General features: G+C 36.0%; 3 protein-coding genes and 2 long non-coding RNA genes across 10 annotated transcripts; 2 read left to right on the forward strand and 3 right to left on the reverse strand.

The window, feature by feature from the left end:
* On the forward strand, positions 1-4930 carry LOC138933054 (uncharacterized). Of its 2 annotated transcripts, none has more exons than XR_011446913.1 (3): positions 1-65; positions 393-645; positions 3385-4930. It is a non-coding gene; the product is annotated as an uncharacterized lncRNA (long non-coding RNA). The 2 variants fall into 2 exon arrangements; XR_011446914.1 differs by lacking the exon at positions 1-65 and adding an exon at positions 152-237.
* Positions 172-1788, reverse strand: Ogg1 (8-oxoguanine DNA glycosylase). Its single transcript, XM_070295508.1, has 3 exons — positions 1460-1788; positions 968-1273; positions 172-889 (listed from the first exon to the last, which is right to left on the reverse strand). Exons 1-3 carry the CDS (start codon positions 1549-1551, stop codon positions 301-303), a joined length of 987 nt encoding a protein of 328 aa, XP_070151609.1. The 5' UTR covers positions 1552-1788; the 3' UTR covers positions 172-300.
* LOC138933051 (uncharacterized) lies at positions 3214-14105 on the reverse strand. 3 transcript variants are annotated; one of them, XM_070295505.1, is made up of 7 exons: positions 14064-14105; positions 13340-13493; positions 12130-12416; positions 7346-7579; positions 5056-5385; positions 4592-4867; positions 3214-4134 (listed from the first exon to the last, which is right to left on the reverse strand). In XM_070295505.1, exons 4-7 carry the CDS (start codon positions 7567-7569, stop codon positions 3942-3944), a joined length of 1023 nt encoding a protein of 340 aa, XP_070151606.1. In that variant the 5' UTR covers positions 7570-7579; positions 12130-12416; positions 13340-13493; positions 14064-14105; the 3' UTR covers positions 3214-3941. The 3 variants fall into 3 exon arrangements, with proteins under 3 accessions (XP_070151606.1, XP_070151608.1, XP_070151605.1); XM_070295507.1 differs by lacking the exons at positions 13340-13493; positions 14064-14105 and adding an exon at positions 12550-12577; XM_070295504.1 differs by lacking the exons at positions 12130-12416; positions 13340-13493; positions 14064-14105 and adding an exon at positions 8935-9779.
* Positions 14106-14803: 698 nt separating this feature from the next.
* Positions 14804-16912, reverse strand: LOC138933562 (uncharacterized). 2 transcript variants are annotated; one of them, XR_011446993.1, is made up of 3 exons: positions 16845-16912; positions 16057-16363; positions 14804-15044 (listed from the first exon to the last, which is right to left on the reverse strand). It is a non-coding gene; the product is annotated as an uncharacterized lncRNA (long non-coding RNA). The 2 variants fall into 2 exon arrangements; XR_011446995.1 differs by having other exon boundaries at positions 15942-16363.
* Positions 16913-17112: 200 nt separating this feature from the next.
* LOC138933222 (zinc finger protein 568) lies at positions 17113-22877 on the forward strand. Of its 2 annotated transcripts, XM_070295797.1 has the most exons (4): positions 17113-17831; positions 17885-19379; positions 19934-20093; positions 20410-22877. In XM_070295797.1, exons 2-4 carry the CDS (start codon positions 17989-17991, stop codon positions 21031-21033), a joined length of 2175 nt encoding a protein of 724 aa, XP_070151898.1. In that variant the 5' UTR covers positions 17113-17831; positions 17885-17988; the 3' UTR covers positions 21034-22877. The 2 variants fall into 2 exon arrangements, with proteins under 2 accessions (XP_070151898.1, XP_070151897.1); XM_070295796.1 differs by having other exon boundaries at positions 17113-19379.
* Positions 22878-23761: the final 884 nt, after the last annotated feature.

Here is a 23761-nt window from a genome sequence, read left to right on the forward strand (position 1 = left end):
AGATTTTATGTACGACGTAATATTTTTGTTACTAAGAAATAAAAAGAGGAATGGTATACATGAATGTGAGATAAAAAATTATTCAAAAGTATTTTTTTATCATAAGCAATGATTTTTTAAAAATATTTCGTAGTATATACAAGAAATATTAAAAACAATTACTCTCTAATTCAAGAAAATAATGAATGACGTACAATCTCTTACATGTTAAAAATATAATTGAAATCAACGCACTCGGTTAACATCTTTATTAATTTTCGAAATCTATTGTATAAAATAATCTACTGTTATAAAAAGACATTATTTTTCCTTAAGAACTTTTGCTTGTACAAAATTTTCGTTTCCATGTTTTCGCTTTCTGATTAATTTAGATTTGGTATTGATTTTTGCAGAAAATACAATAGCTTGTGCCCATCCAGCTAATGGGCCCCATAATTCTCGTAAATAATTACCGACTTCAGTGTGAATTTTTGGCGTAACCGTCTTCTGTTTTCTCAAGTGTGGTAAATAATTTGCCTGTGCTATTTGAAAGATATGGGTATCGACAGGTATGGCGTCTAAGTGGCCTAATGACATTAGACATATACAATCGGCAACTTTGGGACCGATTCCTGGTAAAGTCATCAGTTGTTCTCTAGCAATCTGGTAAGATACATTATTTTCTTTTTGTAGATTTAGAAGCCACTTTTTCCCGCCCAATGTTGATAAACGTTCCGCTGTATTAACTATGTATGCAGCACGATAACCAAATTTTTCCCTTTTTAGTATACTTTCTACGTTTTTTTCCTTCAAGACTTCTATTGTTGGAAAATTGTAATATTCTCTATTTTCAATTGAGCATATTTTCTGACCAAATAACGAACACAATTTTTCAACCATGTTCGATATCCTAAAACAAATATATATTTCTAGAGCCAGTAATATAAATTTGTATATTAGCTCATTATGTATATTGAAAAATATATACCTCGATATATTATTATTAGAGCTACATATAAATGAGAATAAAGTCTCTACAACATCTTGCTTTAATATTCGCACAGCATTACTTTCATCTAGACATTTCTCGAAATATGCGTCTGTTTCCGCCCACTTTTTATAATGTTCCTTCAATGATATTGATAATCTAAAGTATTCAGACAAGATGTTATCATAGTGCGCACAATTCTTTAATTGTCCTTGTACGGTATATGATAAATGAGTATCATTTTGAGATAAAGTCCAAATGCATCCATCAAAGATACCTTTATATCCATCTTCACAATCAGTCCATCTGAATAATTGTTAAAATTTCTGGTTTTGAAATACGATTTTTAAAAAACGTAAAATAAATATATCTGATGAGTACTAATGTATGATTAATGAAAAATTATAAAATATTTCTAAATAGTTGAGACATTAACATTTTCTTGATTACACGCAAATTATATATAATATAAATTTGTATAAATTTCATTACCTAAAACTTTGACCACCATGCAAAGTGAGAGCAAGATTCAATTCTGTACGTAAACAAGGAATACTGCCCCGTTTTACTTTCCTTTCATACATCGCGTTATGATGTCATGCGATCTTCGTGTAACCTCGCGCAAACTTAGCCATTTAACGATTGGCAAATATTGCTGAATTTCATTTTATTTTATACTATTATATATCATTATGTGCCGCGCGTGTATTATTTAAACAAAAGATTCAATATATTAATCGCGAACAACGAAAAGATAAATTGTATCGCGTGAAATATCTTTGATGTACACGTGCAGTTGACCACGTGACTATTCTTTTTGGCGGATTCGTAGACACAGCTGATAGGTTCGTCCGATGGCATATATTTACATGCCTATGTTTTAGTTTTAGCATCATTTTGATATCGCAATTCAACGTTATATATAATGTATGGATAATTTTTTTATTAATTATTTACACTATACATTATAAATTTTCTTTGTCTTTTTCTGATGGGGATGTTTTCATTGACATAAATGTATGGTTACTGAAAGAAATAAAAAACTTCCAGACTAGATACACTACTTATATACAAGGGCTAGTGAAAGACAAACAAATTGCATAGTATTTTTTGCATGATTTAATTTTTCTTTATTGATGCATGTGTCACATCTCAATTTTTCATCTAATACATATATACTTACAAATTTGTGAGATTTGTGAGATTTGCGCGTAAACGCTACCAATAATTATTATTTCTGATATTTAAATGGAAGAATTATTAGCACAAAAGTGCTTTTATATTTATACCGTGATAAATATAAATATTAATTCTATAAATGTTTTCGATACTGTATCTTTTGTTTTATAAATTTTTAAAGCATTTAAGAATTTTTGGAAATATCTCTCCTTTCTCGTATGTTTTCTTGGATTCTTTCAAATATATATTCCTAATCTCTATCTATTTTCGCGGATTAATAATTTACGATTTTTATGTAATAATTAAATAGTCGAGATATATATTTTAGAAGCAAAAATGATTATCAGAAATCTATTTTATGTATAAATCGCTCGAGTTTGTCATTTATTCTTACGCAAAACACGCGCGCGTGCGCGAAATGCAGGACCGTGTACACGTACACATCATACATGTATATACTTTTAAATATTATGTACGTGTTTGTACGCTAGAGATCCAGTAAAGTAAATGGATCGATCGTTACATTTCCGCTTAAATCAAATATATATATATATAAATTTTAAAATAAATCATTAAAATTTATAGGCGCTATTTTTGATTAATTTAATCTCGATAAAAATCGAATATATATACATATCTCTCTCTGTCTCTCTTTTTAGCTTATATCTTTTAGGTTAAAAATGTTATTAAAATTAATTACATTTAATTACTAAGATATTTAAAGATAAAAATATAAAAGTTATTTTAAGAGGCGTCTAATAAATTTCTCAGTCGGAAATATTTGCATACAGAGAGATAAAGAGAGAGAAAAGAATATATTTGAAAAGTTCAATGACTTATTCTAAAATTTTCTTGTACAAATTATTATCTTGAATTGAAAATATGTATTTGTAAATGGAATATAAATAATAGTGAGATAAAATTAATTTTCTTACATCTAAATTATATATATATATATATAAACATTATTTTGTGCAGCTTGTAAATAGCTAATGTATATAAGTACATACAGTATTATAATAATATCTCATCAAAAATGCTAAGCTATTTTTATAATATCGATTATGTTTTATATGTTTTATGCATATTATCTTTTTTTTTTATTTTGTGTTTTTACATTTTTGAAATGCTATCTAAAAGTTTCAAATGCTTTAACGAACAAAAGCTTAAGATTATAATTGTATTAATTTGATAATAATACGCTAGTGATATTTAAAATTAATAAATTCTATCTACAGATTTAACTCTACATTATACAAGGACCGCCGATACTTACGATGACATTTTGCAATTAAACGGCAGAAACGGTAAAGTAAACGAACGAATTAATTCAAGTCTAAACTTCATTATGAAATGCGCTCAAACATTTTTCTTTTTATTATATCTTTTTAGTATATTGTAAAAAAATATGCCCCAGAGAAATAGCAAGCAATATTTTGTAGAGAAGAAGACATCTATGAGCCTAAGCTAAAAAATATGTTCACGTGTACTTGTAAATGCATTCTCTTCGCTTCTGAACGTTTTAATTGAAAATGTCTGATATGATTATCGGCAAACTTAATATATAATAACGCTTCTCCGTATTAAAGATATTACGATATATTGTCAATCGTATCTTTGGCGATATATCTCGATTTAATAATCGATTCCATTCTTTCCTTTTTCGCCTTTTCCTTTGATCTATTATAAATATTCGATAAAATATTACATCCCTGAGAACTGCTATTGACATCTCCGGAAGAAGGATATTTCATTATCTCTTTACGCATCTGACGATCTTTTACATTTTACAACCTTAGTAAGGAACATTATCCCGTACGTGAGCTTGTTTTCGATATTCGTGATGTTGACATTTGCCCCACCAAGACCGCTTCACGCACATTTTTTGCGGTTTCAAAATAAAGCACTTTGATTGCAGCACATCGAAGAAGATCTTGCCTATAAAGTCCGCCGACGCAGTCCCGGCCATTTTCAAACATGTGCGAAATCTGTAATGTCAGAAAAAAAATTGCGCTTTGTATATCAGATGCAAACGCAATAATCATAATACTGTTGCGCGAGGGGTAATTCTTTTGTCGTTAATAAATTTAATTTGTGACATTTATATATGTGGTTTAGCGCCAGTCGCACGTATTGTAATATGTATACATATGGAGATCTACTAATGACGCGTACCTAAAATATATGAGGGAGCTGCGATAGACGCCATAGACGTTTATAACGCAAAAGTGTTGAAAAGTATAGATTAAATTACAAAATAAAATTATAAAATAAGGTTTGGTTGTAATATAGTCCGAAAGTCGAATAATTATTCGGCCATCCAGTACGTTATTAATCATCCGATCATTTTATTTGCGGAGTATGTAGACATTCATTCGAGCATGTTCGATGCGAATGTGCTTTCTCTCAGATCTCGCGCGAGATCATTAAATAATAATTACTCACCGCTCATCGCAAGCGCAATGCATCATGCTCGATATTCTCCAATTGAAAACGCCGTAACGCGTCTCGAATGCCGGTATATGAAAGGGACAGGATGTGTCGTGTTTTCGACAACAGGCGTCGGCCACCCCGAAGCCGCCCAGATTGGTATATTTGGTAGCGCGGTCACCTCGGCCGCACCATTGCGTCCCCGGTATCATGAATAGCTCTCTTCGGGTCCGATTTCGGCCTCGTTTTTTTCCGATGTTTGTCGTCGCGTTTGTCGAGCTCGAATATTTCCTGTGTTACAAAACAACTTTTTGAACTCTCTTTTTTTCCTCTCGTCACGCATTTAATTGTTATGATAAGCATGAGGCGTGGGGGAGGGAGGGAGGGGGCGGGGGAAGGGGGAAGGGGGTACATACATACAGCCCCTCTAGAGATGACGTCGAAGGAGATGTGAACTCGGTCACGCTCGGTCATCTTACCTATGTCGATTTTGAGCCGCGACTTGACTTCGTACTCGCATTCTCACGCGATCGCACTGATAATGAAGCCCCGATGACGACAATAGCCAAGAGAGATCGCGGGGTATCCTCGAAGCGTCCTTGCCGTCCAGTTGGAATATCTCGATCGACACCTCGTCACCGTCATCGTGATAGTGATAGACGCGGCGAGAGCTGGGCAAACACTCGCTGTCATCCCACCGTGCGAGCTTCTCGTCAATGCAGTCGGTCAAAGTTTCGCCGGCATATATCAATTGCAGCTTTCTGCTTGATTCCCGAAGCCAAACCTGTCGCAGCATCACGTTCGTGTTTCTATCGAAAGAATAAACGATTATTGCAGCGTAATTTAACGGTTAAAATTTCACGCTGCGCGTGAAGTAAAAAAATATTAAATTTCGGGAAATATCTTTTGTTACACGACGTCGATCGTTTTTTTTATCTCGGCGAATTATTATTTAGATTCTGAAAAGACACGATTTACTGTAATTGCGCAAGCAAACGGCGTATATAACATTTACAACATTTTTTCCGTTGTCGCGATCTCCGTAATTTAGTTTATCTCCTGATGTATCTCGCCGTAACGCGATACAAAGCTGAAGACAAATACCAGAAAATAAATTTTTTTCGACAAATTATTCACGCGATAAAAGCAAATTCGGAAGAAAGAATGGGAACGCTTGGGACAGAAAGCAGTGTGTGCACTTTCTTCACGACGGTAAAAGAGCTTTCGTCCTGCCGTTTAAGTGCAAAGTGACGCTTCGTGGTTGTGGTATTTCGCGGTATCCTCGTGAGAGCATCAGCAGATGAGTCCCATCTAGGCGAGACTAAAACATAGACGGCAACCTACCGAACTACGTTTAGGTCCAGGGTCCAATCCGATCCCTACGTAAAGGTTCCGAGACACCCGCACGTCGCAGGACCTAATCCTTGCTTACTTAACTTGCCGCTTTTCGGCTTAAGAGCTCGGTTGGCTTTGCGGTTACTGTCAACGAATAAACATGATAAATTTGTGCCATTTCTATCCCCCTTTTTCGCTCTAACGGATCTAACGAAATAACAATTATATTATTGTATTTTACACATTACTTTATTATTATTATTATTATTATTATTATTATTATTATTATTATTATTATTATTATCATTATCATTATTATTATTATTATTATTATTATTATTATTATTATTATTATTATTATCACGCTGTATGTTTAATCAAATCATTTCCCGATTTTATGTCATTTCTTTGTAATATAATTTTATGTTATCGCCTGTATCGCTTCTTTGTTGAAGGCGTTGATGTTTTGATTATATATATATATATATATATATATATATATATATATATATATATATATACATGGTTTATTAATTACACACAAGCACCTATTTGTCATGTAATACTGTTTTTATGAGAAAAAAGATGTACACTTGGCGCTTTGTTTTATTGCGCGTGTTAAGCGAAGAAAATCATGCAGATATTATCGCGCAGATATTATATAAATTCATCGCGTATAGCTTGATTCAATACCCCATCAAATCATTTAGTATATATAAGTATTATTAACACGCGTGACTTTTTCCGTTTTGGAAAATAGCTGACATTGCAAGCTAAATTCGTTCCTTACATAATCCGGCGAGGAAAAAGAAGTAAAATGTAAAATCCTATTCATTCGTTTGAGCATCGATCCTCATTCTGCGGGCATCATAACGTGGTATTATAATTGTATTGAAATGGCTGACAAGGATTCACAGGGACCGTTACGCTAGACTGTATCAGCGTTCTTCGGAACGATGGATGGCATTTGAAAGACCTAACCGACGCTAAATGTATACATAACAGCCTGGCTTCCACGTATATTGGCAATAGTGAAAGGCGGCATTGTTTTCGTGCTTGCCAACCGAGTTCCCGCTTCAATCCTCTCCCACATATGGGTGGGACGATGGGATAGGAAGAGAGATTTGCCTATATCCGAGAAAATGTGTTATTTCAGAAAGGCAGATAGAACGGGAGCCACACTCTAATCTTGGCTACTGTAAAAACACTCGACGCGTCCCTTCCTTTCGAGAAAAGGAAGGCATGTACATAGGAACATATAAGTATCGCCGAATAAAAATAATTAAAAATAATCGCTTAATTCTCAGAGATTACCATAATATCGAGCAATTTCTTGTAATTTTAAAGTTTATCGAAACTGGACTTTGTTGATATCAATGCTTCGATTGTATATAGCATATTAATTGTAAGATGTAAAAGCGATTATGCGCTCACCCCCAATTGACAACGATCTCCTTGGCGCAAGCTCCGGACCACCAAATGATCCGCTCCAATCGCTCATCGGACGAGATCCTGATGACCGAGATGCCGCGACTGGAAGACGTCCCGCTCAATTCGGACGAAACATTCCATCGTGCAAAATATGTACCTTCTCGTGATAGGTAAGCGCCGACGGACGATTGCCTGAAAATCAATCCCAATGCCAACAGCAGCAGCATCGGGTAGTACCTGTTCCAAAATCAGGGCGATAATATTTTTTGAATAATGTATGTGCAATTGCAAGATGTATTGGAATAATATTTTGCGGAATAGTAAGGGAGAATCTCCTAATATATTATCTCTTGTAAGCTATATATAATGATAGTTTTCTATTATATAAGAATTATTGGTTGCGCTATTCGATGAACATCTTTTACAAATTATAACAATAACAGATTTTTTTTATTTTTTTTTTTTTCTTATTATGCTTCCTAGATGAAATCCAACAATAACTAACTAAAAGTAACATATGAAATCTTGTTAAATATATTTTTATCTAATATTCAAAATTTCACATGTTTATATTTTTAGAAAGCATTTCAAAGTTATAACATAAAATTCTAATATAGTGCGTATGTAGCATATCTTGGACTTATTATATATTCTTGCGTTTGTAAATTTTTAACTAATATACGAGTATATAGAGAACACCTGATTAATTCTCCCCCCCTCCCCCCCTCCCGATCAATTTTACAAAAATTATGAAGACTGCTAAGGATGTAATTCGTATGTAATTTTAAAGAGAGTATGTAGTGCGAAAATATTATTTTACACAAAATCATTGTAGAATTAATTGATTTTGGTATCTGCTGTATATGAGATATGTATCTATAGATAAGTATCACTTAAAAAAAGAAGCATATTGGCGTAAAAAATTCCAAAGCTAATATAATAATCTTGAAAGAGAAAAAATTTGTTCTAAATTACATTTACTTTCTTCAAAATTATACAAATGATGCTTTTGCCATTTTTTTTATTTTTTTTTATTTTTATTTTTTTGCATCTCTGCATTATTTTAGAAGAATTATTTAAATGTCGAGTTTGTTAAAAACAAACGATATTGTCAACATTTTCTCAATTACCAATCAACATTTCAATTTAATTGAATGATTAGTGAATTATTTTACTTTTGACTTTTTATCGCAAACAAAATTTTAAATAATCTCTTTTCAAAGAAATTTAATATACGGTGAGGTAATGTATGTAAAACAGAATGTGAGAAATATATAGATACGATATTATTCATTGATACGACGCGACATGTGCGATAACGAAACATAATTTCTTGTTTATTCGTAGAATTGCTATCGTAAGAACATCACGTCATCTTTGATACTTTTTAGGATTGCCAAAGTTTAAAATAAACAAGGTCGTCTTACAATCAAATTTGAACAGTTTTATTTCTTTATGTTTTTTTTTCTTTATATTTTTTTGTTATATATTTCATTTTTTTATTATATCAAGAAAATATGAAACTAATTAAAGATTGAAATGTTATGGAGATAATTATTCCTCCCTTCCACGTAAGTTAGACGAGAACATACCTCTTATTTGAAACGCTCATCATCTGTACCATCCAAGATTCAAAAATATCAAATTCTCTCGATCTTCAAGTACGAAGAATTCAAGTAATGCCATATGTATATTCTCACATAACGTCGTCGCGCCGATTTGAAGAGAAACTATATACGCGATCCCTCGTATATTCACTTTATTTTTTGCACTTACTGTTTACGCTCGTATCTTTTTATCACGGAAAAGAATATCGCGACGAATCTCGGCGAATGCGGATTGCGCGCGATAAACGATCACGTGGCTCTCTCGAGTTTACCTCGTTAAATAATTTTTCGAGCTCGTTTTTATCGAGATTATTTATTTCAAAATCATTGATTAAATTTATATTTATCTCTTTTAGTTTACCCGCATATTTTCACTTGACTCATCGATGCCACGCGACTCTCGACGCTTCCATCGAGTGTCAATCCGCGGAAACCAACCACCGACCGGCCGTGTTAACAACTGGCCCGCTACGCTCGCGGCTCTCCCTTAAATACCGCCGAGTGCAGTTCGGGTAGTTCGGTGTTGTCCAGCAGTTCACCTATACCCACCACCGTTCTGTCACTTACGACCTCTCTTCTCTCTCTCTCTCTCTCTCTTCTCTGCTCACCCCATCTTGCTCTACCCTGTGCCTTTCTCTCTATACTCTCCTGTACCCTACTCCGAGTTTCCCTTCTGCGGCCTCTCCGCGTCGTTCGGACACCAACTAAACTCCACCCTCTTGCCCCTTCTTCTTGTCCTACTCCTTCGCATCATCGGCATCTACCGTCAACGAATCGCGCGCGCGTCTGCCAAATCCAATCCCAGCACCTATATTCATCCTGAGGATCTAATCTTCACGTAGTCTTCTTCTTTTCCGTCTCGCTCTCTTGCGATCGCGATTTCTCTCTTCTCCTTTCAGCAGTAGTCGAGGCTGTAGCCTGGACATCCCTCGGATTTCTTTCGGTCTTCAAACGACTGTGGTAAATGCCGGTGCTTTGGTCCCGCTGATGCATCCATCACCGCGCGTCACTGCACCTTGCGGTCATCGATATTCGAGATTTCGCTGTAACGATGAATCGCGAAAAAATACGCTGTGACATAATATAGCGCATATCGTTCACGATATGCCTTTCTTATACTTATCGCAAAACGTACTTGTTATCGGGAAATATACGGAATGATTCTAGAATAAGTCGATGTACTTTACAGACGTATGCTTTTGCTTTTTAGATACAATTTTTAACGAAAGATTTTCGATAGCTCTTTATCTATAAAAGAGAGAAGCGATTAAACATATTAAACATTTTTATCAATTAGATTAAAAGAATAATAAAATAACAAAATTCAAATAACAAAATAACAAATTCATATATATATATATAAAAAGACTTAATCTATGTATATATACTTATATCAATTACACATGGCGAAAATATAACAGACGGAGGGTAGACGGCCGATGTGTAGAAGCAAGCTTTACTTAAAACTAAATTAATTTTTACATCATCTATATCTTCTCTGGGATTCTCTCTGCATTCTTCCATCTTCTTGATGCTACCATCGTATGAAACGGCGTTACACGTTTGCTATCGGCGAATCGTTCGACAATAATAAATTATGCAAAACCGTGCGACAAAAGCGGTTGTCATCATTGGCTGCGAATTCTGAATCGTACCGCGATTGGCGCGTGGCCAAAGGTCGTTTTTCGTGCGAAACGCATGATAAACCTTTGTCCCAGCATGTCGCACGAACGATTCTGCGTGTAATTGTGCGTTTCTACACGTGTGCATTTTACTCTTAAAATACATTGTTCCATAATTTTGGACGTAGTCAGGTAGAGAGAGGTATCAACTGACAATTTTTACATTCCTACTGCTGAATATTACAGTATCTATTATATATATATATATATAAATTATTCTATTGTATTTTATATCAAGAGATGCGTAATAATTTGTAATTTGTAAATTAAACGACGAAGAAGAGAGATAATGTGTCATAATAATAGATAAAGAAATTTGTTTCAATAGTACTAACAAGAAAAAATCTTTGAAAGATAGTGAACCAATCAAGAAGACTCAGAAGATTTTGTGCTATCTATTCGGCTATTTTACGTGCATAAAATCGCGACGGTCAAAATTATTTGGCGAAACCGACAAGTGGCAAAGAAAAGACACGGCGGCGGTTGCTATCTATTGTACCTCTCGTAGTTATGACTCGGCATCGGCCATCGGCCGTGAACGAAAAGATGCGGGCAGTCTGGAGCGTGAAGAAGGGTATATTAGGCATCGTGTATGTCTTCATCTAAAGTCTAAAGTTAGATACTTTGACGCATCATGTTTATGCGCAAATTATGACTCACGAATCACATATACAGTTCAAACACGCATGCACAGTTTGACAATTATGTTTTGTATATGTACAAAAAAAGAAGATAAAATACAAAGTTGAAAATTAAATAATAGATATCTTACGCGATATTTTAAATTGATGTAGAAAAAAATAGATTTAAGATATTTTTATCAATAATTTTATGACGCAGCAACATCTCGATATATAATGATGCGTTCGATTCAAAGTATCTCAACTTCAAGTAGATAACATACAAGACGTCTAGTGTACGGCATAAAAGGAGATGTAACGAAAAAAAGGACTATGGCGTTAGGGGTAAAAAGACTTGGCGAGACGAGGCGAGGATTCGTGAGTGAGGAGGTAATTCTTGTGGCGTACGCGATTGTTCGCTTTGGAGGGTTCCGCGAACGAGCCACCGTCTTTATATGTACGATCTTGAGGACGGTAAAGCAAGCCTGGACCAAACTTATCCCAGCTATCCTAGTGTCAAAGGCCAATCTTTTATCTAACAGTATCGGCAGCTTTTGAACGCTTTCTTGCTAATTATGAATCTGACAGTGAGTTAAATAATACCAATCGTACATATCTTCGATCCACGATTGAAATTAATTGGTGTGAGACATTCTATATACATCTTTTTTATCGTTTTTTACCGAATATTTAGCAAAACATTTCAGCGATTAATTTTGGGAACTCGATTAAACAATAATAATTAATTAATAATATGTACATTTTTGATATAATTGTTTAATATAATAGTATAATATATATATATATATATATAAAATATTGATATGATATAGAGAACTTTGAAAATTATACGTAGACGATCTTAGAGACCAACTTACACTCTCGTGAATGAAGGAATCTCGTTGGCAAGAGTTGACCCCCTTTTCGGGCTGCTTTCGTCGAGACACTCAGGGCATTCAGGTAACCGTCGTTTTTCGCGACAATTACCGCGCAATAATTACATAATTCTCGCCACACTCGACACTCGGCACTCGGAAGGGATCGTCGAAGGTAGTTAAAACCGCAAGTGGTCGAGGCGTTAGAAGGGTCGTACGCTGGTTTGCGTCAAATGATACGTTGTAAGCGATAGACGCGGTTAACTGTGGAAGTTGTGATATATCACTCGCTGAAAAAAACACAATAGACATTAATATTTTGAACTGTGTCGTTTGCTTAAAGGACTTTATTTTAGGTTCTAAACTCTATAGACAGAAATATCAGAAATAAAACAAGACAAGATATAAAATAAAAAGCGCTACATCGAAAGCCTGTAGAATCTGTTGAGACGGCAGAGGAGAGAGGTACGAGTATGGAGGCGTCAAGATTTTCGAAGAAATTCCAAGATTCCGAAGAGGAGAATAGGAAAGAAGAGAGAAGAAAAGACGAGCGTCTTGCTCTAGCAATTTATCCGCATCTCTCTCCCCCACCGTCCTTTCATTTTGGCTCGCGATGAGACAATGGGGCAACAGTTGCAAGACGCGATAGCGGCGGATTAATTCTCGATCGATTTCGAAGCTACTCCATCCATGCTCGTATTGTCCACAATCGACCCTGAGAGTCGTCAGCTTTACGTAGCCGTGTATGTCGTACGCGTGACTTCATTAAATGTGCGTATATGTGTGTATATTGGTATGCAGGCACGCTTGCACGCGCGCGCGAAGAAGCCAGGGCACTAGAGACCGAGGATCAAATTATTATTATTATCATAACCATCTGCATGCCCGAAAGCTTAAAAGTTGGTTCGTTTGCCAGATCAAAGGAGCCAACGTTGCATTCTCTCTCGAGAATAGAAAAAGCGTGTCTAATGTCCCAGGCGAATAGATTCTCACACAAACGAGCGGTACGCGGAGTGTACATGTTACTAAAGTACTCCTGGGAGTGTGTGTATAACCGTGAAATGTAATTTCAATTGTGCCTGCATCATATGATTTTCCTGCAGGCTTTTATAATACATATCGATGCAGCGAAACACGCATTTAGGGAAATAATAGAATTTGTAGGGCCGAGGAATGTTGCATACGATAGTATTGGGACACCCTGTACGTGTACCTTATTCAAGATTGGAGCTCGTTTTTTCTGGAGAACATCGATGACCCTCTCTTTCATTAGGCAATCATCTTTTAATTAAGCCGGAAAAAAGGGACGCCGTCGGCGCCAGCCTCTTTTATCGCTTTAAAAACGATCACCATATTTCAACGATTGGCTAAACAGATTAAAGTGTGTGTTACAAGTTTGGGAAATTTATTCTATCAGCAATAAACGACAAAGACTCGCTTCGGGTTACTATAAGAGCATCGCTTACGGCTAATTGCCTAGGCATTTTAACGAAACACCAAAAGTTACACATTTATATCCATATTTCTATTATATATAAAAAATTATATGCTTTTAAAGAATTAAAAATTTTAAAACAAAAATATACACGAAAGATAATGATACGCAATATTAATCAATGTTCTACAATATCATAGAAGATTATCAATTAAAAATTATACGAGATGAAAATTCTATCTATATGAAACTTTATTGTGCCGAATGTCACTGTATCTCGAGACGAGTCTAGCAAAATAACGTATAAAAAAAAAAAAAAAAAAAAAAAAAAAATTTGTGTAACAGTATAATAATTAACAGGGTCACAGCGATCTATCGTCGTGAACAACGACACGTGACGAATGTTAAAATCCCGCTGTTAAAATCATTGGATCGCGACGTAGGAGAGATAGCGACGTCATCGATGGTCCCTTGGTAGCGGGAAGACATAATTGATACGTACAAATCACCCTGCTGCTGACGCGAGGAGGACGAAAGCCAGGGATGGGTACATGGATGTACCGAGAAGGGACGATCGACGAACGGTTGTTTGACGGCACCTCACCCCTCCCCCTCTTGCCCTTTTTCACCCTACTCCTCCTACACTGACGCACTACGTGAAGCTGGTATCGCATTCACGGTCCACTGCCTCAGGATTCGGGTCTCCACCCCGCGCGTTTCTCCGCGCGCCGACTCTTTCTTGTAAAAAGAGAGAATACAGAGGATACACCAACCCTCGTCGGCGATCCGTAACCCCCGATCGTCAGAATCGAAGGTATTGCACAACGAAACGTACTTAGCGAACCGCTACATAAATAACGCATCTGCCCGTCGCACTTCGCTGCTATACATATACACGCTTTAAGCGGCTATGCATTTTTTGATTCGTTGGAAATAGCGTTACGCTGTATGTATTTGCTATATGTCAAATGTATCGAAAATTGTTAAATTCTCTCCATTTTGCTGTTATGGAAATATTATGTGTATATTGCGATAATTACAATAATTATTAAAGAATTATTAATTATTGAAAAAACGCTATCGTTATATCGAATAAAAACTGTTGATTTAGAAGAGATATCTTTATTGGAGATTTTTTTTTATTGGAAAAAAAAATTGATATTAATCTCGTCAAGGAATCAACGAAACCTATATTTGTAAGATTGAAAACGTGGGAAAAGTTACCTTGTAATACGCGTACAAAATTGTACATTTTATTCGTCGCCATGTTGTACACATTACACGTATGACGAAGAACTTTGATCGAGAATATAGTAGGAGATATTTTTTCGAGAATGAAACATGAATAGACCATGAGATGAACGCTGAGATGATTCCAATTCATATCGATATAACACGGAATGATTCAGATTGTTGCGCAGCTTATATACACTCGGCCTTATGTTTGCCACTTTTGCAACCAGACTCTAAACGCGTATCGTATCTGTAAAGAATAAATATTTTAGTGATATTTTAAAAGTATTCTTTTTTCAAACGCAAGAATACAAGTTTTATTGAGATCGTATAATATGATAAAAATATATATGCATCTTTCTCAAAATAACGTTCTAATTATGGTATCGTTGAAAAATACACGTAAAGTGTCATATATATATATATATATATATATATATATATATATATATATATATATATATGCAGGATTGGGAACGTTACTCTATAAAAGTAACGCGTTACCGTTACCGTTACTTGGAAAGTAACGATTCGTTACTTTTTCGTTATGTTTTTGTTTTTTGTAATGCTAAAATAAGCTATTAGATTATAAAATTATTTAATAATCAATATTAAATGTTATAATCTATGTTACAATGAAAAAAAAACTCTAAATTAGTCTCTATATATAGCGAGCGTTTTTTATATTAAACTTATTTAATGATTCTAATTTTTTATGTTAATATCTTTACTTTTTAATACACTTATCTTTATAGAAATTTATATTGTAATTTACAAATCTCAATTTTGTCGAAAATTTTTATCGAACATTGCTTTTAAATATTGATAAGAGAAATATTGATATTATTAAGAGCGTATTCCAATATTCACTATCGGTATTGTAAAATCTATAATTTACGTTACAAAATATTTTTTTCAAAAAATACATCAATCGAATAGATATAAGATAATAAAGAACCAAAAAATAACGATGAAAGTAACGGCTAATTCGTTACCGTTACTGTAAAAATGTCACGACGTTACCGTTACCGTTACAAACAGAAAAGAGTAACGATCGTTACCGAAAAAAAGTGACTGCAACGGTAACGACGTTACGACGAGTAACGCGTTATACTTTCCAACCCTGTATATACGACACTTTACATACGTTTTAAAGCGCGAACACGTGAACGCGTAGAATGCGATAGATGGAATAGACGCGACTGCGAGATTCTTATTCTAACAAGCATGCATTGGCTTTTTGCCAAGTCGTGATGCCGGACCATTAACGAGCGGGCATCGCTTATCAGTTGCTGAGTTCGCGCCATCCGATGTCCGATGACCAGCCGTCCGATGAAACTGTTTCTCCGTCCTCTCGTATCACCTAGAGGGACCTCTACGTCTCATAACTCGTCGCCGCATACCGGCTGTAAATGATGACAACGATCTCGGCGTTGGCGTTGGCGTTGTCGTTGTCGTTGTCGTTGTCGTTGGCCGTTGGCCGTCAACGCTCATCGATCTATCTATATATCGATCGTAGATCCCCATTAGCGTCCTATCGCTTATATGCGCCGTCATTTTATTAGTTATCTGTGGGCATCGTATCGATTTATCGCGATTATTACGCTTATACTAAACAATAAGAGGATAAAATACGTCGCTCATTTTCTTTCTTCTCCCCCAGATTACACTATTTTTTCTAATCGATGACATAACCGTATTAAAATAAGACAACCACAAACGTGAACTAATAATGGTGTCCTCGATATTCGTACTTTCACATCTCACTACCCACAAAGAGAAAATATATATGTATATAATCAATACGGTTAAAAGCAAAATACAATTGATGCAAGTTGTAGAGATATGCATCAATGTATTTGTTTGAAAAATAGAATAATATATTTTGATACGCATAGAGAGAGAGAGAGAGAGAGAGAGAGAGAGAGAGAGAGAGAGAGAAAGAGTTATTTCCTTTCCCATTATTTCGCGTATTGCAAAGTTTTGAAAATAACAGTGTATTTTGGACAATACTGGTCATAATGAGAGAAAAAAGAAATAATACACTTGCCGGAAAATGAAAGACGCAAATTCCATCGGTTCCACCGTAACTAACTGTAGAAGGGGTATAAAAACAAGTTGAGCGCAAATTCAAATATGGCGGAAAAAAAATTGTCGGACGCGATCGCGGCTCGTGGCTCGCGCGCGCCGCCCGCCGCGTGGTCGGCAAACGGCAAAAGGGCAAAGAGCGAAAAGTGCTGCCATCACGGAAACGCTCGGCTGATGGCGATGCTATCGGCGGCTCCGCTCCCTCCAAAATCGCGCGTACATTGGCAACATTGTTTTTTGGTAGTTTACAAATAAAATGGCCGATTGTGAGGCTAGTTTGGTATGGACGATAAAATATGGAATTATGTAAAATTAATGACCATCGGCGGTGCGTGCGTGTAAGCGAGAAGCGAGTACCGTGAGCGGGAAACGCGGAAAAAGTGTGCGGAGCGCGAGTGAGCGTGTGGGAGTGCCGCGGGAAGAAGGCTGCGGGTTGTCTTCCGAGAGGACCCAGTGGACGCCGCGGGAGCGAGAGAACGAGTGCTTCTCACTTATGGTCCCCAACACATAGAAAGAGACCGTCTAGACGTGCGGCTAGAGGCGGCGTGCTTTTTTCTATTGGCGCACAGCGGCGCGGCAACAATACGAAAGGCGACTCTACGAAAACATGTACGGCCAACTGAATCGTCGCCCGCTCCGATATTACCGATGATCCACTCGCCTCGTCCCGCGTAAGCTCCCCCTCGTCTCGAGGCATCATCTCCCGGGGCCCGCGTCGCGATCCAGAGATCGGTGAGAGCGCCTCGGGAGTACGCTTCGTTTACACTCTTATGATACTTTCGAGGTATTAACCACCTTACAGACTCCAATCCTACGTGCTCCGAATAGCCGGGTATTGTCGATTATCGAGACTGCGAGCTACGATCGTCGCATTATATTTTATCGCCGTTCCTGGTATGACATGACACCTGTATTTGATATCCAGGACCAAGATACTGGAGTTTAACGGGTACGTTTATTTGGAATCTGTCAAAATATTTCCTACGGATCAGTTTGTTGTAGTGGAAAGGGTTGGCGAGGAAGATGCATTGGTAGAAACGGAGGAGCCGACAACCAGCACCGCGTCGAGCGGCGAGACTAACCCATCTGTTACGACTTTGACGAATATGTGTACTACACCTGGCAATGCGGGTGCAGGATTCGGTGGGTACGCTTGGTCCTTTAGCGGACCAGGAACAGAGACCCGGGAGAATGCCCAGAGCGAACTCGCGACGAATATCAGTTATGCCGTTAATAATAATCAGGATCAAGGATCCAGTCAAAAGATACAGGTTGATATCAAACCGGCAAAGATTGCAGCTACCACTCACCGTCGTCCAATGTTTGCGATGAACGAGAGTTGTCAGCAAACACCCACTACGCATCATGGCCATACAGGGGGAGCGCATAATCAAACGACCCATGGTACTCATGTCCGCGCTAAGAAGCATCACGACGTATTTTCATTAACATGTGACAAAGGCGGATGCAATTGCGACGCGGCACATCCCACACCTCCACCTTCCTTGTTCTCCAATACCTTAGTTTTTACAACAGCCGATAAGCATGCCATGAGCAAGCACTTCATGACGCCGCTTGGACCAATACAGCTTACGGCAGAAGAGTGTAATGAAATTTTAATGAAGAGAGCAGCCGCCGCGTCTAATCAAGCCAACGCGGCGAATAATGTAACGACGAGTCAGACGGACAGTACCGCTCATTTCGGGCACGTTCTGACCCATGTCAACGCGACGCAAATCGAGACGAAAGTCAAACAGCAACAGGATATGGGAAGTCAGGTCCGTGTGCCGAAGGAACGACCGTATTCTTGTTCCGAATGCGGAAAATCCTTTCTGCTGAAACATCATCTTACGACGCACGCCAGAGTACACACCGGGGAACGGCCACACATTTGCGTTCATTGCGGCAAGAGTTTTGCGCACAAGCATTGTCTTCATACGCATCTGCTATTGCACAGCGCCGAAAGGCCGTATCAGTGTCGCGAATGTAAAAAATCCTTTACATTGAAGCATCATCTTGTAACGCACACTCGCGTACACACTCGGGAACGGCCATTTGTCTGCCAGGAATGTGGAAGAGCATTCCCTCTGAAACGTCACTTAGTGACGCATAGTAAGTTTCATTCGGGAGAAAGACCTTATGTTTGCGAAGAATGTGGAGAATCATTTTCTCAGAAAGATCATCTTACTATGCATTCACGCTTCCATGGCAGCCTACATCCATTTGTTTGCCATGATTGCGGTGCGACTTTCCAGAGGAAGTTTGAATTGGTCAATCACGGTCGGCTGCATGGCAGAGTTCCACACTCGTGTACCGCTTGTGGAAAAGAATTTTTGCAGAAGAGAACACTTTTAGCTCATATGCGCTTACATACAGGTGAAACACCCTATGCTTGCACTGTTTGCGGAGAAGCATTTCCTCGGAAGGCAGACTTGGTAGCTCATTCAAAGATTCATAATAACAATACAAATACCGATGAGAAGTCTCTTACATGCAGGTGAGACATCATAAGTAATATAATTAGTTATAATTATCAATTTAGTAACTTTATTTTAGAAGCAAATTTTCAAATCACTCCTTTCGAGTCTTTTAACAATGAGAGAGATTAATGTTATAGTGTACTTCTAACGATAACTAGGATTGTAATAAAATATACAATATGTTTTATAAAGAAAAGTAATATATTTTGGATATAGAATTGAAAATATATTATACGATACAATGTTGCGAGCTAAAATCATTTACATCGGCATATATTTTGATGCAAAATGTGTAATCGTGACAGATCGTATCCTCTTAGTTATAGTTTTTTATTTAAGATAGTCGAAAAAAAAATATATTAAAAAGTAATATCTTTTAAAATTTATTCGTGTATCTGATTAATAAAATTAAATGGATCCCAAGTTTTAACATTACAGTTAAACGAGAGAAAAAGCTAAAAGATATATAATTCAAATATATGTTTATTATTATGAATATACAGAATATATCTCGAGTTCTATCTCTTCTTTGATAAGAGCATCAATTCCTAACAAATAGTTATCATTTCAGGGAATGTGGATTGGATTTTCCGAATCGAGAAGCTCTAAATTTACATCAAAGGTTACATACTGGTGATCGAACACTTGTAACGGATCTTTGCGGACTAGCGGCCGCCTTCCAGCAAACTCCGGCACATTTCCTTACCCCAAACACTCCAACAACTCATCAGGTAATAATCATATCGTTTTTGTAATTACGTTTACATAAAGAGAGATATTTGAAGATAATGTACATTTCAACTTTATTCCTTCAATGAAAATTTAGTTTAAAAAGTAATCACATTATTGTTACGATTTTATTTAGTATTAAACCTACGCTAATTTTATCTCGGAGAGATTATTATTTGCAAAACACTATTTTTTATATAAATTATTCAAATATTGCCCTAATCTCGCGGATAAAGATATCTTACTATGGAATTATAAAGCATTATATGAATTCAAAATATATAAAACATGTAATTAATAAATAAAATATTTACACAGATGAACGGACCGATAGGAACGCCTAGCGTTAGTCATATGCACGGCGCAACTCAAACATCGCCGCCAGTGGGAACAGGACCAAAACCTAAGCCACACATTTGTCCTGATTGCGGTCGCGGCTTTGCACAGAAGCATGGTTTGTCGCAACATCAACGACGTCACACAGACGGCAGCTGTCACATAAGATCCCACGTATGCGACAAATGCGGCAAAGCTTTCTTCCAAAAGAATCATTTGTTACTACATCAACGTCAACATATGGATCCGCCACCTAGTATACTTAGACAGCAACAAAGACAAGCTGCCCAAGCTGCTGCTCAACAAGCGCAGCAGCAGCAACAAGCGCAACAACAACAGCAGGTTCAGCAGCAGCAAGTGCAACAACAGCAAGTACAGCAACCGCAACCGCAGCAGCAGCAGCAGCAGCAGACAATGACCGTCGATACAAAAACGATTCAACTGCAGGCAATACAGCAGCAAGTGCAACAACAGGTACAACAACAAGTACAGCAGCAGCAGCAACAGCAGCAGCAGCAGCAGCAACAGCAGCAGCAACAACAAACGCAGCAGCAGCAAGCATGTTCCGTGGATGCTAAAGCAATACAGTTGAATGTCACTATGTGAGACGGTATAAAGACGAAGGACTGGAAAGTCCTTGAAACAATAGCACTCCCAAATGCGCACCCCGCTGCCACCCTCTGCACGCACTTCTCTTGTACTAACAATATATATTAGATATATATTTATTATCTCTAGATCCAAATACGGAATAATCGATTTTATTACAAGAGTATGTAAGAATATACAAAGTATACATACTATATTCTAATTAATATAAGGCTTGTAACAAGAAAATAAAAATAACCACATATTAGTGTTTTACATATACTTTATAAATATACAAATATAAAAATAAATATATATATAAATACATAAATATATACTCTAGATATGTAAAATGAGACTAAACAAATTAGTTGCCTTAACGAGAAGAAGAATTTTAATGAATATATTAACATATTATTTGGTGATTTTTTCATTTACTTTTATTTAGTAGGACGTCACTTTATAAGAAAGTATATATTAAATAAATCAAGATATAAAGGAAAAAAAATAAGTTCGCCGTGTATCGTTGCTTTGTTGTTTATCCTTCTCAATATATTTGTACGATGATAATTGAGACGAGGTAATTTGTGTATAAACAGAAGGATTAGAGAGGGGAAGATTCTATAAACGATTTCGGCGAAGAGAAAGAGGGTGGCAGACATTGCGCATTTATGAAGCATTTTTAAAGCTTAGATTTATCCAAGATAGCATTTTAGTCCCGCGCAATTTATATTTTTACGTTAAAAGATACGAGCACACAAACTGCTTGTTAAATTTTAGAAATACGTAAGAATCCCGGTTTTATAAAATCGAAATATCAATAAATGGATGTAAATGTTTTTCGTGAGAAATTAACGCGATTCTCGTATCGGCGACATATACGATGTATACATTATAAAACATGAGACTAATACATATATTAGTTTTACATCAATCATGGACGGTATGTTCAAAAAGATATCGCAAAAATTATATATATATATATAAATTACAAAGATTGGTCCATGTATTCCAATGTACATGTAGAAATCTTTGTAACGCGCACTTCATGTTTAGAATCGTGGGAATTAGTAGCCGCATTTTTAATTATCTTTTTTGATTAAAATATTTCTTCGCGATTATAAAGTACGCGTCGTATTTCGATACAGATACACGAGATTGCGTAGTGGGCTCTTTTACTAAAATGCAAATTTAATTTCTTTGTCAGCAAATATATATTAACTGATAGATTAGTTAGAAAATCGGAAGAAATACGAATAAAGGTTTCCTACATAGTTTTAAAATACGTATGAATCTTTTTTTCTGAAGCAACATATTAGAGGACTGTTGATATACCGATATTCGTATATGTGAAGGAACTACAAAGTTTTTAAAGTGCGAGTCTTATCTATCCGTGCCAATTTTTCTATCATTATATTCTATCATTATATTCTATCATACAGCGACACTAAAAAATTACGAACATTAATCAATATTTTATATATTTTTTCTGTTTTGGTTAAAATTTTTAAGTTGTCTTCTGCATTTTCTACTTTTTTGGTTACAAACTTATTAAACAATTCGAGAAGTTTCAGAATACTGTGGACGTCACATCGGTATGTAAGTAAAGTAAGTACATATCGTGCAATAATATAATGGAGGTATATATTAGATTGATTAAAAAGTTTATGCGTTTTTCTTTTATCATCTATTAGTGTAAGAGTATAAACAACAACCGAGCAAAAGATTATACAATTTCGTTATTAATCTATTTTTGACACATCTGAAATGTGTTTATACAAATATATATTATTCGTCATGTTTTTTATACAAAGAGCATATCAGAATCGGCGCAAGAACGAATATGTGTCGTTTCTTTTTGAAATTTTAAATCGGTCGATCGAGATCGTCACAATCTTTGACATCATCTTTTACAGCAACATTGAACGTTTCAATTCCATATCCGATAATCTCGAGTTAAAATTTTCCATCCAAGGCCATTTTAAGTTGAACAATATATAATATCGCGCATGTTATTTATTTGCGCCTCCAAAGTTCAATTCGCTAAAATCTTCATTTTAACTAGATTACACAATTATTGATGTTTCATCAATTTAGCTATGAAAAATCCATCATATTTCCCTAAGAGTATCACTTGACGCGCATCTTTCGTCGATTCTGGAATGTATAAGAGGAGATATAATGTGCGAATGACAAAACGTGCATTACCAAAATAGTAGAACTATTATAATTGCAGATTTTGCTAAGCGTTATTAAATAAACTCTTAAGAAAAAAAAAAAAGTCGTATGTACAATAAAATAGTATTTTCGATAATTATCTATTAGTTGGCGAAATTTATTTAAATATTTACAAAGATAATATCGGACACGTAGATAATTATATATATCTTCATTTTTAAAATATAATATGACATTTCTTTTCTAAAATAAAAAAAGAAGAAAGTAGCAAATATATCTCTTTACGTGTTTGAAATATAATTCATCTTCTAAAATGTGAAAAAAAGGAGAAAAGAGGGCAGCATTCTTTCATCTTTCAGATATCATCGGATATCTCAGTGTGTGTAAATATAAATATACACACACACACACACACCCACACAGATGTTTGACGACAATGATAATTGTATAAAATAATTTCAATGTGGGAGAAAAAGATTGTAGATAATTTGAAAAAAAAAGTAGCTGTTGCATATGCGTGTAGACACGATGCGAGACGAAATGAAGCCTCCGCACGCATATTTTCGTC

Source organism: Polyergus mexicanus, unplaced genomic scaffold, assembly GCF_030449975.1.
Source record: "Polyergus mexicanus isolate NDT 795.1 unplaced genomic scaffold, iyPolMexi1.0 SCAF_5, whole genome shotgun sequence".
NCBI classification, from domain to species: domain Eukaryota; kingdom Metazoa; phylum Arthropoda; class Insecta; order Hymenoptera; family Formicidae; genus Polyergus; species Polyergus mexicanus.

What these genes read in the sequence shown, in the direction of transcription:
- LOC138933051 (XM_070295504.1), bottom strand. Translation starts at nt 8,966, where the DNA reads ATGGTACAGATGATGAGCGTTTCAAATAAGAG. An exon ending in GAGATCGTTGTCAATTGGGG is followed by an intron (nt 5,386 to 7,345) that starts GTGAGCGCATAA and finishes TTCTTTCGATAG; the next exon opens with AAACACGAACGTGATGCTGC. An exon ending in GCGGCTCAAAATCGACATAG is followed by an intron (nt 4,868 to 5,055) that starts GTAAGATGACCG and finishes TTTGTAACACAG; the next exon opens with GAAATATTCGAGCTCGACAA.
- Ogg1 (XM_070295508.1), bottom strand. Translation starts at nt 1,551, where the DNA reads ATGTATGAAAGGAAAGTAAAACGGGGCAGTATTCCTTGTTTACGTACA. An exon ending in CATGGTGGTCAAAGTTTTAG is followed by an intron (nt 1,274 to 1,459) that starts GTAATGAAATTT and finishes ACAATTATTCAG; the next exon opens with ATGGACTGATTGTGAAGATG. An exon ending in TCTAATAATAATATATCGAG is followed by an intron (nt 890 to 967) that starts GTATATATTTTT and finishes TATTTGTTTTAG; the next exon opens with GATATCGAACATGGTTGAAA.
- LOC138933222 (XM_070295796.1), top strand. Translation starts at nt 17,989, where the DNA reads ATGTGTACTACACCTGGCAATGCGGGTGCAGGATTCGGTGGGTACGCT. An exon ending in GAGAAGTCTCTTACATGCAG is followed by an intron (nt 19,380 to 19,933) that starts GTGAGACATCAT and finishes TTATCATTTCAG; the next exon opens with GGAATGTGGATTGGATTTTC. An exon ending in ACACTCCAACAACTCATCAG is followed by an intron (nt 20,094 to 20,409) that starts GTAATAATCATA and finishes ATATTTACACAG; the next exon opens with ATGAACGGACCGATAGGAAC.